At 51.8% G+C, this 15,074-nt stretch overlaps 1 protein-coding gene across 1 annotated transcript; it reads left to right on the top strand.

Moving 5' to 3' along the window:
* The first annotated feature begins 755 nt into the window (after positions 1-755).
* SLAMF8 (SLAM family member 8) lies at positions 756-13,980 on the top strand. Its single transcript, XM_008264245.4, has 5 exons — positions 756-4,427; positions 7,177-7,503; positions 10,265-10,570; positions 10,650-10,757; positions 12,838-13,980. The coding sequence occupies exons 1-5, from the start codon at positions 4,337-4,339 to the stop codon at positions 12,900-12,902; spliced, it is 897 nt and encodes a 298-aa protein (XP_008262467.2). The 5' UTR covers positions 756-4,336; the 3' UTR covers positions 12,903-13,980.
* Positions 13,981-15,074: the final 1,094 nt, after the last annotated feature.

Here is a 15,074-nt window from a genome sequence, read left to right as displayed (position 1 = left end):
GGGTAGACTGCAATACTGCAATTGATTTCCTGCTGGGTGGACCACCATGAGCAACCCTGCTGCTGAGAGGGAATGCAACTGCCCACTGCCTCCTCCAAAGGAATTCAGGATCTTCACCCAACGCTGGCAACACCTCTGCCCCTACAGCCCTCCCAGCGCAGAATCATCCAGTCCACCTGACAGATGCTAACAGGGCATCCCCTCCTGGGAAGTTTGACCTCGACCTTGACCCTGTCTCTTTTGGACCTTTAATCAGGCTTGGCTCCGAGCCCCATCCCTTATCCTATAAAAAGACAACCCCAGACTGGGTGGGGGCAATCCTCTCTCTTGAGCTTGTCCATGCTCAAGCCTGAGCATATACTATCCACTTAGTCTTTCTACAAAAGCCTTCTGTTCACCCTCTCACATTCCTTTTCTAAAAAGATTTATTTATGCATGTATTTATTTATTTGAAAATCAGAGTTACAGAGAGAGATGAGAGACAGAGAGAGGAAAGACATCTTCCATCTGCTGGTTCACTCCTTAAATGGCCTCAAGGACAAGGGCTTGGGCCAGGCTGAGGCCAGGAGCCAGGTCTCCCAACTGGGTGCAGGGGCCCAAGCACTTGGGCCATCCTCCGCTGCTTTCCCAGGTGCATTAGCAGGGAGCTGGATTGGAGCAGCCAGGATTCAAACAGGTGTCCATATGGGATACTGGCACAGCAAACAGTGGCTTAACCCGCTGCCTTCACAGCGCCGGTCCTACCCTGTTATACTTTTTTTTTTTTTTTTTTTGACAGGCAGAGTGGACAGTGAGAGAGAGAGACAGAGAGAAAGGTCTTCCTTTGCTGTTGGTTCACCCTCCAATGGCCGCCGCGGCCGGCGTACTGTGGCCGGCGCACCGCGCTGATCCGAAGGCAGGAGCCAGGGCTTATCCTGGTCTCCCATGGGGTGCAGGGCCCAAGCATTTGGGCCATCCTCCACTGCACTCCCGGGCCACAGCAGAGAGCTGGCCTGGAAGAGGGGCAACCAGGACAGAATCCAGCGCCCAGACCAGGACTAGAACCTGGTGTGCCGGCGGCGCCGCAAGGCGGAGGATTAGCCTAGTGAGCCGCGGCGCTGGCCTTGTTATACTCTTACACACAGGAAGACAAGGACCTGGACTAAGTCTTACTGGGGCTCTCAATCCCCACAACATCACCCCATGGAGTGCCTAGCCTGGGGGAAGAGGGCCAAGCACTTGCCCAAACCAAGGCAGGCGTCTGTCCTCTGGCCTTCGCAGCATCCCATGCACACTCGGGCATTGTTCTTACCACTCTGCCATCACTGGGTTACATCTCCCATCTCCCCTTCTCTGCGGTGAACTCCTGGAGGGCCGGGCCTGAGCCTTTCATGTCTGTGTCCCCCGCACCTGGCACCCAAGCGAATGCCTAATAAGTGCCTCACAAATGAGGAAGGAGTTGACAATAGAGTCATAAACAGTTCCCCTCTGCTGGCCTCTCCACTTCACAGCAGCTTCCAAGTTCTGCCCAGTCCTCCCTACTCCAGAGTTTCCCTTCATGGTTGAGCCCATCTCCTCTTCCCCAGGACCCTCACAACAGCTGCTCCCCAGTCTTGGGCGCCTTTTCTCTCTCTCCGAGCCTGCTCAGCACACTGTCCTCTCACTGGCAGCTCACTCCTAGCTCAAAGTGAGCAATAGCACCCCTACCTCCAAGTAGTCCTCCTCAGAGTGGTCCTCAGCCCACCAGCCACAGACTTCCTGGAATGAGGTGCCTGTTAAAGCTGCAGATGTCTGCAGGAGCCAGCACTGTGGCAGGGTGAGGTAAGCCACCACTTGCAACACTACATCCTACATCAGAGCACCAGCTAGAGTCCCGGCTACTCAGCTTCCCATCCAGCTCCCTGCTAATGCACCCAAGAAAGCAACAGATGATGGCCCAAGTGTGTGAGTCTCTGCCATGAACGTGGGAAACCCAGATGGAGTTCTAGGCTCCTGGCTTTAGCCTGGATCAGCCCCAAGCATTGTGGCCACTTGGGGCATGAACCAGCAGATGGAAGAAAGATCTCCTTATCTCTGCCTCTACCTCTCATTCTGTGACTCTGCCTTTCTAATAAATAATTTTTTTATTTATTTGACCGGTAGAGCTACAGACAGTGAGAGAGAGAGAGACAGAGAGAAAGGTCTTCCTTCCATTGGTTCATTCCCCAAATGGCCGCTACAGCCGGCGCTGCACTGATCCGAAGCCAGGAGCCAGGTGCTTTCTCCTGGCCTCCCATGCGGGTGCAGGGATCGAAGCACTTGGGCCATCCTCCACTGCCCTCCTGGGCCACAGAAGAGAGCTAGACCGGAAGAGGAGCAACCAGGACTAGAACCCGGCACCCATATGGGATGCCAGTACCGCAGGCGGAGGATTAACCATGTGTGCCATGGTGCCGGCCCCCAAATAAATAATTAAAAAAAAAATAAATGCAACCCTATAGATCCTGGAGCAAGTGTTGTGGTGCAGTGGGTTAAACTGACATCTCAACACCACAGTGCCTAGGATTGATACCCATATCTGCTTCCGATCCAGCTTCCTGCTAATGCACACCCTGGAAGGCAGCAGATAATGGCTCAAGTACTTGGGTCCCTTCCACCCACGTGAGAGACCCAGGTGGAATTTTGAGCTCCTGGCTTCAGCCTGGCCCTGTCCTAGCTATTGTGGGCATTTGGGAAGTGAACCAGAAGATGGAAGATTCTCTCTCTCTCTCTCTCTTTCTCTCTCCCTTCCTTCCTCGCCCCCCCTTTCAAATAAGTAAATAAACTTACAATAAAACTACAGACATGTGGGCCCCATCGCCACCTCATGGACACAGCACCCCAAGAAACCAAGTAATTATCAAAGTTGAGAGCTGCTTTTCTCTCATTCTACTTATGAGTACCTGGAGGACAGCAACTACATCCCAAGATCGTCCTGCTCGACTCACATCATACTTGCCTAGTTCCTTGGGAGGTTCAAAGCAGAGTGTCCAGTTTGATTGACAGGGCCACAAAAGCAGCCACATTTGGGACAATTGGGAATTTCCCTCAGGGCAACATCTCAAAAGCCTCCCCTCACATAGGAAACAGGGTGAGAAGGGGGAGTCTGTGGCAAAATGATACATGTTCCCACCGTAGAGGTTCAAGTCCCAGTTCTGTCTCTGTGAGACCTCAGCAAGTTTGTTCCGGTTTTAACCAACCTCATTCTGGTTTATAAATTCCCCCATCTCTAAAAAAAGTGCTTACATAAAGCAAAATGTATGAACATGTCTGGAATCATCTGAGAGGCAGAGAGAGACAGACACACAAACAGCATTTCCTATCTGCTGATTCACTCCTTAAATACCTGCAATGGCCAGGACTGGGCCAGACCAAAGCCTGGAGCCAAGACTCAACCTAGGTCTCCTATGTGGGTTGCAGGCATCTAAGTACACGAACCATCACTATGCTTCCCATGGTCTATGCCGGCAGGAAACTGAAATCTGGAGCCAGAATCAAGAATCAAACCCAGGCGGTCTGACACGAGACACAGGTGTTATAACTAATGTCTTAAACAGTAGGCCACAGGCGCATCCATTCACTCACTCTTTTAAAAAGATACTTGATAAGCACCTATAACATGCCGAGCACTGAGGGAAATGCAGAAATGCATCGAGGTCTTGCTGGCTAGGCAGCCTGTGAAGACCAGGAACGCCCTACAGAAAACCTGCTGAGGATGATGAGGGAAGAGTGGGCATGCTGAGGACAGAAGGGGGGCTTCTCACTCTGCCTGAGGTCAGGAAGCCCTGAGGGAAGAGTGGGGCAGCACCCTGGTGGAGGAACAAGTAGAATGCATGGAAGTGTGAAAGGCCAGTTCTGAGAAGAGGTAGTTCTGGCTCGGGACGGCCGGAGAACAGGATGGACGTGGGCGGCCCGTCTGCAGAAGCAGAAGCACCTTGCATGCTAAGCTGAAAGTCTTCATCCCCGGGGCCACAGATCACAAAAGAATTGAGAGCAGAGAAGCGACTTGATTGGAATTGCAACTAGGAGGGCTGTCTGTGGCTGTGAGGACAGAGAGCAGCAGGTGCGACTGCTGCCGAAGGCCAGGCGAGAGTCAATGAGGAGAACGTGGGCTGGTGTGGGCTGCTCGTCACCACGCATTAGCCAACCACGTGCATGTGAAAGAGGCTGACTTACAAGAATCTGCTCCTCAAAGCCCAGCTAAGTCCATGGCCAACTTCCACTTCCCTCCGGATGCTTTCACTTCTGAGGCGTCTCGTTCTGAGTCAAGATTCCTCCTCCTGAACATGGGACTTTCCAGGAGGATCACAGCTCCTTCGGTGCCTCCACTCGGCCTGGGATGTGCAGGATCTGTGCTGTCGGGGGAGCATGCCAGCTCCTCTGGAGAAGGACGGCCATGTGTTCCCTGTGGAGCCTTCTTCTCTGGGAAGGTAAGTGGGGTCTCCTAATCCCAGTGAAAACTCAGGAACTGGGGGTGAGGAGGCAGGGAAGAGCGGGCAATGGTGAAAGCTAGACAGATACAGGAGATGCAGGTCCGGCAGGAGGAGATGGCAGCACTAGGAGCATCAGTGTTGGGCAGAAAAAGGCTGGTGGGTGGCCCAAGGCAGTTGGAACTGAGCTAGTTTGGGGAGAAAGTTAAGTGTGAGAATGGTGAGGACTTGGCACTGTCAACACATAGAAATTTTAGATTTAGTAGGGGAAGAGAAGGCAGAGTGAGGTTCCCTGAGATCTGAGAAAAGTATGTTTTCAGCAGCCTGTGGGGGAAGCTGAGGTTCCCCCAACACACACCCCTGCAGGCCTGTGTAAGAGGAGGTGGACACTGAGTAGGGATGAGAGAAAACGGCCAGCCATGGTGGTGACCCCAAGTGAACCTGGGGTGGCAGACAATGCTGCAATGTTGGAGTGGTTGACACATAGATCGCTTCGACACTGGGTGATCCTGCCACAAGTCCAGTGTCTCAGTTCCCCACAATGGTCAGCAAGTGGCCATGGTTCAGCGCTGAAGGGCCAGGGATGGAAGTCATGGGGGCTGACAAAGGCCAGAACATCAATGTTTACAACAGAGAATCTGAGGGACTTTGACGCTACTGTGTCCAGAGTCCTGCCAAGTTTCCTGGCTCAGAGAGCACAAAAGCCTTCTAGATTGCTTCAACATTTCTAAACATTTACAGGAAATCACACGTTTAGTCCTAAAAAAAAAAAAAAAAACTCAATCTGATTCACGAAATCTTTTAATACAGAGGACATTGTCCTGGACACTAGACATGTGATTTTCTTAAATATTTTACAAGGCTCTTACAGTACAAGAGAGCAATGCAAGTGATCTGGTGTAGATGCCTTGTTCTACAGGCAAGCCCACCGAAGCCTTGAGAGGGAGGGTGATGCACTGACAGTCACGTGGCTGCCTTGTGGCAGAGCCCAGACAGAATACAAGCAAGGTCTCACCTGTGTCTTGTGCAATTCTCTCTGTATGTTACTTCTCTGCTCTGCGTTCCCACTGAAGCCAACTCTAGTCAGGACAGAGATGGCGGGGCCGGGAAGGCAGTGAGAGGGATGAGAGACTGGAGTTCCCGTGGCTGGCTGGGTGACCACACAGAACATGCCTCCTTCATCAAACTCCCAGCACTTGCTTGTGTTATACTCAGGTCTTAGCTGCTCTGCCTCCCAGTGCCTACCCCTGTGCCAGGCATAGGGTCAGTCCTCAGAAAATCCATTCACTCATTCAGTTCAATGTACAGAGCTCCTACAGTGTGGTCACAAACCAGGGTGGGCACTGGGAGGACGCAGATGAATAGAAGGGACCCCCCTGGAGCTCCCAGTCTATGGGAGATGCTGACTCACACACTGCCCATAATAATAGCAGGACATGGTCAGTCTTGGTGGTGATCCCAGGCCACCATGGGAACACAGAGCGTGTGCAACTTGCAGCAAGGGGTGGGAGAGGTCAGCCCAGGCAGTGATGCTTCGAGAACAAGCAGACATTAACCAGCAAAAACATCAGCAAAGCTCTCCAAGCAGAGGTGCCTTCTGCTCATGGTGAACACAAGTACAGTCCCCAAGATGTTCAGTATCTAGCCGTCTCAGTACCCTCCCCCAAGCATGAACAGGAGGAGTCCTCTTCCACATCACTGAGAATGGCACCCAATGGGTCCCACGGACCTGGGAGCCATCCCAGCTCCTTTTTCACCTTCCCGCCCCAGATCTAACCTATTGCCAAGCCCTGCTGATTTCACCATGCTTCGCTCTCTCGGGTTCTCCCATTCCTGCCCATCCCCATCTTCCCTTCCTCGGTTCAAGTCCCCATCACCTGTCCCTTGCATTAACACAGCCTCCATGCTGCCTCACCTCCTCTACACCTCTGCTAGAGAGATCTTTCTAACCGTGCAGCTAATCATGTTACGCTCTGTCTGCGACTCCCCATCGCTCTTAGGACAAAGCCCAGCCCTCACTGCTGCTTTCAGGGCCCTGCGTGATCCGGCTCCTGCCAACTCTGCAGTGTAATTTCCTATTCCCCTGCAGAGAGCTACTTTCAGTTCCCCAGTGCACAGGCCTCTGTGCACGCTGTTCCCTCCGCCTATCACACTTGCCCATCACCATCCCTGCTCCCGGCAGTCTGGCTTGGCCTGGCTCCTGTCCCTTCCCCCTTCAGATCTCAGCTTAACCATTTCTTCTCTGAGCCTCTCAAGGCTGGGTGAGGTCCTCCTATCAGCCTACCTGTGTTTTCCCAGGGCATCCCATTTTTTTTTCCCCCTCTCCCACCCCTTGCTACAAGTTGCACACGCTCTGTGTTCCCATGGTGGCCTGGGATCACCACCAAGACTGACCATGTCCTGCTATTATTATGGGCAGTGTGTGAGTCAGCATCTTCCATGGACTGGGAGCCCCAGGGGGGTCCCTTCTATTCATCTGTGTACCCCCAGTGTCCACCCTTGTGGTACTTAACACAATTTATTTTAATGGTTTGTTTGAGTGTCTAGATCCCTCTGGGAGCTCTATGAGTGCAGGGATAGAATTCTCTTCCTGTTTCACCCTTGCCACTTAGCACAATGCCTGCTCACCTTGAGCGGTGGGAATGTAGGTGGCGGGACTCTAATTCACCCCACAGCAGTTCAGCTGTATGCGGGACAGGGGCGGGGAGCAGCCTGGGGCCAGCAGTGACTGGGGGCTCTGTTCTTGCAGCACTCCTGCCCACGGCAGCTACTGGCGCCCAGGTGTTGAGCATGGTTGGTAGCTCGGCGCTGCTGGCGGCCCAGCATCCCCCTGGCTTCCAAGTCCGAGAGGCCATCTGGAGATGTTTCTGGCCTTCAGAGGAGCTCCTGGCCACATTCTTCCGAGGCTCCCTGGAGACTCTGTACCACTCCCGCTTCCTGGGCCGAGCCCAGCTGCACACCAACCTCAGCCTGGAGCTCGGGCCACTAGAATCTGGAGACAGCGGCAACTTCTCTGTGCTGATGGTAGACATGGGAGGTCGGACCTTAACCCAGACCTTACAGCTCAAGGTATACGGTAAGTGCACCTGACCATGCTCCCCAACCCCTTTCCCCTCCCACAAAGCACCAGACAAGCAACCTGAGGCAAAGGAACTGGGGAGAGCTGGGTTTCAGAAACCTCTGTTGCTACTCCAGGGACAGCTGCTTCCCAGCAGTCACAGCTAAGAATACTCCCCCAAGTACTCCCGGGACACTCCTGTCTGGAGCAGCATCCCACAGACCCACCTGGCCTCCAGCTCGGTCTTCCCCGTTTTCAGTAGCCTTGAACACATGCTTCACCTCTCTCATCTGTCCAGTGGCCACTACAATAGCACTGTGTCTGGTGCCTGTGAGGATGTCAGGCCCCGGCCATTACAATGGCAGAGCCTGGCCTGTGCTTCCTCGATTCTAAGGTATCAACATAGATCACAAGATGTGTCTTTATTTTATGGGCCACTAAAAGGAAAAGGGAAAAATCTTGCAAATCAAAGTATGGCACAATGTGTTTTTTTATTTAAAAATTAAATTTAAATTAAATGATACAATTTTTATATGTCTTAAAAGAGCTCTTTTAGAGAGAGTTTAACTACATATCATTCTCGGGTTCTCTCAGTCATTCATCCATGTAAAGCAAACCATCTCAAAACCTACAGGCTAGCCGGTGCTGCGGCTCACTAGGCTAATCCTCCGCCTTGCGGCGCCGCCGGCACACCAGGTTCTAGTCCCGGTCGGGGCGCCAGATTCTGTCCCGGTTGCCCCTCTTCCAGGCCACCTCTCTGCTGTGGCCAGGGAGTGCAGTGGAGGATGGCCCAAGTGCTTGGGCCCTGCACCCCATGGGAGACCAGGAGAAGCACCTGGCTCCTGCCTTCGGATCAGCACAGTGCGCCGGCCGCAGCGGCCATTGGAGGGTGAACCAACGGCAAAGGAAGACCTGTCTCTCTGTCTCTCTCTCTCACTGTCCACTCTGCCTGTCAAAAAATTAAAAAAAAAAAAACCTACAGGCTAAAAACAATAACTATTTTTATTTCTCACGATGCTGTGGAAAGGCAGGGCCCAGCGGCATGGGTCTCCCAAGTTCATTCATGCAGCTGCAGCACCACCCCAGTGGGGGTGGCGGAACTGGCAGGGGGTACTGGGTGGGCCTTCTTTTCCAACAACTCCATCTCCACCACCTGTCTGCTTGTCTGAGGACTTGGGAAAGAGATGCAAGTGACCCCAAACCATTACCTCAGTAAGAACTTTGAAGAGAGAGAGAGAGAGAAGGGTAAATTCATGAACGGAAAGGAAGGAAGGCAGCCGGGAAAAGGGAGGCAGTGAAGGGGACAAAGACGGTACACAAACGGGGAGGCTGCTGACCGGCTGTCCTCGGGAACAGATGTGCAGTTACAGGGTGCCCTTTTGGGTGCATGCAGCCCCAAACCAGGCTGCAGGTCTCCCTCAACAAGCAGAGGGCCAGCGGGATTTCAACACCCAGCCCCACCTGAGACCCCTGCAGTCCCCTCTGCCCAGTGCCCCTGTGCAGCCCTGGCGCCTCTCCCCTTCCGGATCTCAGCTGCCACATGTGTGAAACGAGGACATTGAATGCAATAATACACGCAGCACCCACACCACTAAGCTCTAAAATGCCTTGTTCCCAGCATCTGAATTACAGATTTTAAGGAAATTGCTGTTTTATTGCTTCCAAATACATAGCGTGATTAGAACTAATTGCACAGAGCTGCCAAGCAGCCGTCCTTAGGAGCTCTGCTTTGACAATAGATAAGAATGATTTGAATTAGCAGATCAGTTACTGGAAATGTCAATGGGTGTTTCTACTGTGCCTGATCATGTTTGGAAGCAACTTGTCCTCTTAAGTGGTGTAAATATCCCCCCTGTAATCCTTGTTTATACTATTAGTGTGCCCAGCAAATAATTTCTTTTTTCATATCACAAATCCCACCAGATTGAGCTGGCATTAATGAGGTTTTACTCTGCTTGACTTTGGAATGCTGTCACAGCCTGAGCCCTCCTGTTGTCACCAGAATGCTCTCCCGCTGGCCCCCCAATTTACTCATCAACCCATACGGGAAAGGGGAGCCACCGCTTCGGACAGCAGAACTCTGATGTGTTCAGTGGCCCAGGTATCGCACACCTGCTATTTGCCAGCCCGGGGAGCTAAGTTTATCAAGATAACGAGACAGAGCCCCCACCTCTGAGTTCCCCCTTCACAGTGTTTTGCATCCTTGTCATTATTTTCTTTATTATTCATAATCACTTGGAAGTGTCCTTCTTCCTCATCTATCTGTAAGCCCCAAAAGTCCAGGGATGTGTTCCTTTTCTGGCCTGACAATAAATGCTTGTCGCTGACTGATACCACATGAGTAGGGCTACAAAAAAGGCTAGACTGGGGTATCGGGGAAAGCTTCACCATGAAAGTGTTACACAATGGGTCCAAGCTGGGCCTTGAGGAGTGGGTAGGAGTTTTCTAGGGGGACGAGAAGGGAAACGCCTATGTGTGCACAGAGGAGCCCTTTGAAAGCATGACAGATATGAAACAGCGTGAAACGTTCGGTGGACTGCAGACTAATTAGGATGGGCGAGCAGGACCAGCTGGAGAGGTTGACATGGAACGGTCATTGAAGGTTTTTGAATACCAGTCTCAAGAATTCAGCTTCTGTCCTATGGACAGTGGAAGCCACGTAAGGGTTCAGGAACAAGCAATGCCTGGTCAGAGGTGGCCTCTAACCCTGCAGAAAGCCCAGGGCCCCAGCTGTCAGCCCTGCCGGGTACTCCTCTAACCTACACCTCTTCTTGCCCAGATGTAGTGCCCAGGCCGGTGATACAAGTGTTCACCGCGGTAGCAGAGGAAGCTCAATTCCCCAAAACCTGCCAGGTCTTCCTGTCCTGCTGGGCCTCCAACATCAGTGACATAACCTACAGCTGGCGACGGGATGGGACAGCAGACTCCGGTGTCGAACCACACAGCCTGTTCGTGGATGGACAGGTGCTGAGCATTTCCCTGGGACCAGGAGACAGGGACGTGGCCTACTCCTGCATTGTCTCCAACCCTGTCAGCTGGAACTTGGCCACAGTCACCCCCTGGGAGAGCTGCCATCATGAGGCAGGTAGGCCAAGGGCCAGGGATCAATGGTTGGGGACTACAAGACACCAGGTCCACCCCTGACCCTACCCCTTTATGTCCAGCACCAGGAAACACCTCCTACAAAGATGTGCTATTGGTGGTGGTGCCAGTCTCACTGCTCCTGATCCTCGTTGGTCTCTTCTTTGCCTGGCAGTGTGGCCGCTGCTCAGGTAGGCGTCATGCAGGTGCAGGAGGTGGGGGGAGGAGCTGGACTTACCGGGGCTCAGAGTGAAATGGGATCTCCTCTTACCTAGGCTCAGGTGACCTGCCTCTCCTTTCCTCTCCCACTTCTCCATCTTATACTTTGGTCTCCAACGAGAAGTCAGTCCCCAAACTCGAGGTTTCACTTGTAGTTCTCCAGATGAATTATACTCTCACAGACATCACCAGGCCTTTTATTCATTCTATTCCCTCTGCCTGCAATAGACTTTCCATTATTTTCCAGTCAGCTTCCCCTCTTCATTTAGCCATCTTCTGCTCAGATATATATTTGAGAGACAGACAGGGAAAGACAGAGAGAGATCTTCCATCCACTGGTTCCTTCCCCAAATGCCTGCAACAGCCAGGACTGGGCCAGGCCAATGCCATGAACCCAGAATTCAATCCAGGTCTCCCAGTTGATTGCCAGGTACTTGAACCATCACCTGCTCCCTCCCAGGGTGAGCATTATCAGGAAGTTAGAATCGGAGAGAAACAGGGACTCCAACTGGGGCACTGTGATATGTGATGTGGGCATCTCAAGCAGCGTCTTAACCTCTGCGCCAACTACACAGCCTGCTCCCCAGTCACCCTCACACTGCGTGGGCTCTAGAGAGGCTCTCCTGACTTCCCCTTATCCCTTTCAGACTGGCTAATGTCCTCCCTTTTATCTCCACTGCTTATCCGGTCTCGGAAGCCAATACACTCCTCCCCCTGCTACCTTCTAATCCCTCTAAGGGCAGAAGCTATGTCGCCGCAGGGCATTCCCAGTCATTCCTGGAACCACAGTTCCTGGGACAGAAGTGGTGGCAGTAAACACTTTTTCAGTGAAAATAGAGATGAATCCTGGCTCCTTCTTGCCTGCCCTCCCCCACCCCTCCCCAGTAATGTCTCCTGCAGAGAATCCCCTCTGACCAGTGGCCACCTTCCTGAGAAGACAAATGCAAGGGGAGCTCTAATCAGACCACATTCTGAGCTCTACAGCCAGCTCCGCCCTCACCTCTGCCCCAGGAAGCCCTGTCCTTGAAGGAACCAGCCGACTGACCTGGGCTTTATGGCCACTTCCACCCAGCCTGCCTGAACTTGCTGACTCCAAGGTCAGCTAAGAATAGGCACCAGCCTTTGTTATGGTGTGTGTGTCTTCTGACAGTCTTAGCCCAGTCACTAAGCATGGCAGTGGGCAGGTGGCCCACTCCTGCTTATTCTTTCTGGGGGTGGGGGTGGGGGGAGGGAGCAGCTGAGGCTCCACCTGGAGGCCCGGTAGGCCAGCATGAGGGTCTCTGGCCCTGGCTTTTGCCCCCAGAGAGTCCCCAGGATTCAGGATCAGCAGGTGAAATCCAGGAAAACATTTTTATTTTTAACAGCTTTATTAAGATACAATTCACACACCAGGCAATTCACCTATTTATAGCACACAATTCAGTGGCTTTAGTATATTCAAGGAGTTGTGCGTCCATCACCATAACCAATTTTAGAACATTTCATTACCCCAAAAAGAAACCCCACGTTCCCTTAGTCATTACCCCAATTCCCTCAATCCTCCTGCAGCCCTAGGCAACTACTAATCTCCTTTCAGTCTCTCTATGCTTTGTCTACTCTGGTCATTTCACATAAATGGAATCACACACCATGTGGTCCTTTGGGGCTCAGTTCTTGCACTTAGCCTAATGTCTTCAAGGTTCAGAAGAGAACAGCTTTGGCCTCTGAAAAAGGACATGGAGGTCCCAACCACCAAAGGAAAGGAAAGGAAAGACCCCACACAGGGAGCCAAGAGGCTGCACCCAGCTCTGCCTTGTGGCTTCTGGCCATTCAACCAGGTCTACCCCAGTCCTGACTTTGCAGACCTCCCATTGTTAAAGGTATGCTGTAGGTGCACATCAAGGTTGGACATCAGGAAGAACTTTCTGGTCTTGAGAAGTCTCCTTTCTCAGAGTCATGTAAGTCAAGGAGAGATGTTTCTTTGCCCCAGGTCTTCTAGGGCCAGTGGGGCCAGCCTGCATGCTAAGATTCCAAGCACCAAAGGGGTAACTTTCTCTGTGATCTCCTCACCAGGGAAAAAGAAAAAGGACGTCTGTGCTGAGGGAACGACTCCAGAAGCAGAGAGCCCTCTTGTGTAAGATCTGCCATGGAGAATGGTGAAATCTGACACCTGGACCACCAGGAACCCCGCTGCCCATGCACAGGATGCTCTAGGACAGGGCAGGTGCTTGGAAGCCACCATGGACCTCATACCTCCCATGTCACTCCACCCTGCCTCCCAGGAGCAGTGCAGGGAGCTGTCATGACGGGTGACAAAAAGCACTGGCATGGGACGGGTATTGTGGCATAGCAGGTTAAGCTGCTACCTGGGAAACTCATATTCTGTATCCACGTGCCCATTTCAAGCCCAGCTACTCCACTTCTGATTCAGCTCTCTGCTAATGCACCTGAGAAGCAGCAGATGATGACTAAAGTGCCTGAGCTCTTGCCTCCCATGCGGGGAATGCAGATGGAGTTCCAGGCTCCTGACTTCAGCCTGGCTCAGCCCCAGCTGTTGTGGCGTTTTGGGAAGTGAACCAGTAAAAGGAAGATTCTCTCTCTCTCTCTCTCTCTCTCGCTCTCGCTCTCTCTCTCTCTCGGTGTGTGTGTGTGTGATTCTGCTATTCTACCTTTCAAACAAACAAATAAATCTTTAAAAATAAATAAAATCACTGCCACAACCCACCATACATCCCCTTCTTTCTCCTCACTTTTCATGTCCTGGCTCTACTCTGGACAAGATAGGACTAACGAAGTGTTCTCCAAAGGACACTGGAAGTTCTCAAGGACCCACAGGGACTCTGACTGTCTAATGCACTCATTCTCCACCGCTGTTTATAAATTATTAACCATGGAGCTGCTGTAGTGTCATAGCGGGTAAAGCTGGCACCTGTGACATGGGCATCCTATGTGGGCACGGGTTCTTGTCCTGGCTGCTCCACTTCTGATCCAGCTCCCTGCTAACAGCCTGGGAAATGCAGTAGAAGATGGCCCAAATGCTTAAGGCCCCTGCCACCCCCATGGGAGACCCAAATGAAGCTCCTGGCTCCTGGCCCAGCCCTGACCATGGCAACCATCTGGGGAGTGAGCCAGCAGATAAACTATCTCTCTCCCTTTCTCTCTTTTTCTCTCTCTCCTTCTCCATGACTTTCAAATAAATAAATCTTTTAAAAATTATTAACCAGCTGTTATTAAAGCTTGAGTCCTAGGCTGTCAAAGACATTAAACGTTTGAACTAACAAAGAGACGCTGCATCATCCACTACTGGACCCAGCCCCAGCCCTGTAGTTTGAAATCATGATGCTTTCTAATAAGCGTGAGCAAAAGTCTAGAAGAGGTGGAGGACTGGGATTTGTCAGATGACCTTTCGGGTCATCTGAATTCACAGCCACTTGAAGGTAAAATGCAGGTATTGATGACCAAGGATAGTTGACACCCAAGTTGAGATGGGTGCCATTTTGCAGGTAACACCCCACTAACAGACATCGTCACCATCTCCATCATTGTACCTCCTGCAAGATTTGGGAGTGGTGTTTGAAATTCTCTCCCTACTCTCTAGCACAAGGATGAGGAAACACAATCTTGCATTTGCCCTAGCCAATAGGGTGTTCTTGAACACCTTCAGAGAAGCAGCTCAGCTCAGGATGTGTTAGTCTACCTGACACTGAGAGTGAAATGCAGAAGGAAAATTATGCAGGGAAAAGAGTTGGGCTGTTCTAGATTCTGCCACCTTCAATATCAGATGCAAGAATAGAAGGTGACCCAAGTACAAGGGCAGGGGACAAAGACCCTACCATTCAGTGAGGGATTGTTGAGGTCACTCCAACATGTAGAACAGATGCTATTGGTTGCAGCTACCTCTGGAAAAACACATTCTGTCACTGATTCATAGAAAAACTCCGATCTGTTGCCCTTGGAAAAATCGAGATGACTTAAACTTTCCTTAGGGATTAGCAGCTGGTAAGGTTCATGGTCATTCCCATCGTGGTATAATTGGATTTTTCTTCTGGGTCCTCACTGAAGTTTTGACAGGAGAGGAAGGAGACATTGAAGAAACAGGGTTGGTTTTGAAATACGCCTATTTTTCTGGGATGGCTTCAATCTCTCCAGCCTGGGCAGTCACTTCACTTTGAACGAATGATCAGCCCAGGTGATGTCCAAATCCACAGTGCTACTCCTCCACTCTGCCCCTGGCCTTTCCCGGCCTGGCTCTTCTCAGAGGTGCCATGCTGGTCACCTGCCTTCCCTAGCCCTTGTTCCTTCCCTGCACC

Source organism: Oryctolagus cuniculus, chromosome 7 (assembly GCF_964237555.1).
Source record: "Oryctolagus cuniculus chromosome 7, mOryCun1.1, whole genome shotgun sequence".
NCBI lineage: Eukaryota > Metazoa > Chordata > Mammalia > Lagomorpha > Leporidae > Oryctolagus > Oryctolagus cuniculus.
The sequence above is the reverse complement of the archived record's forward strand: the minus strand, read 5'-3'. Positions and strand labels throughout refer to the sequence as shown.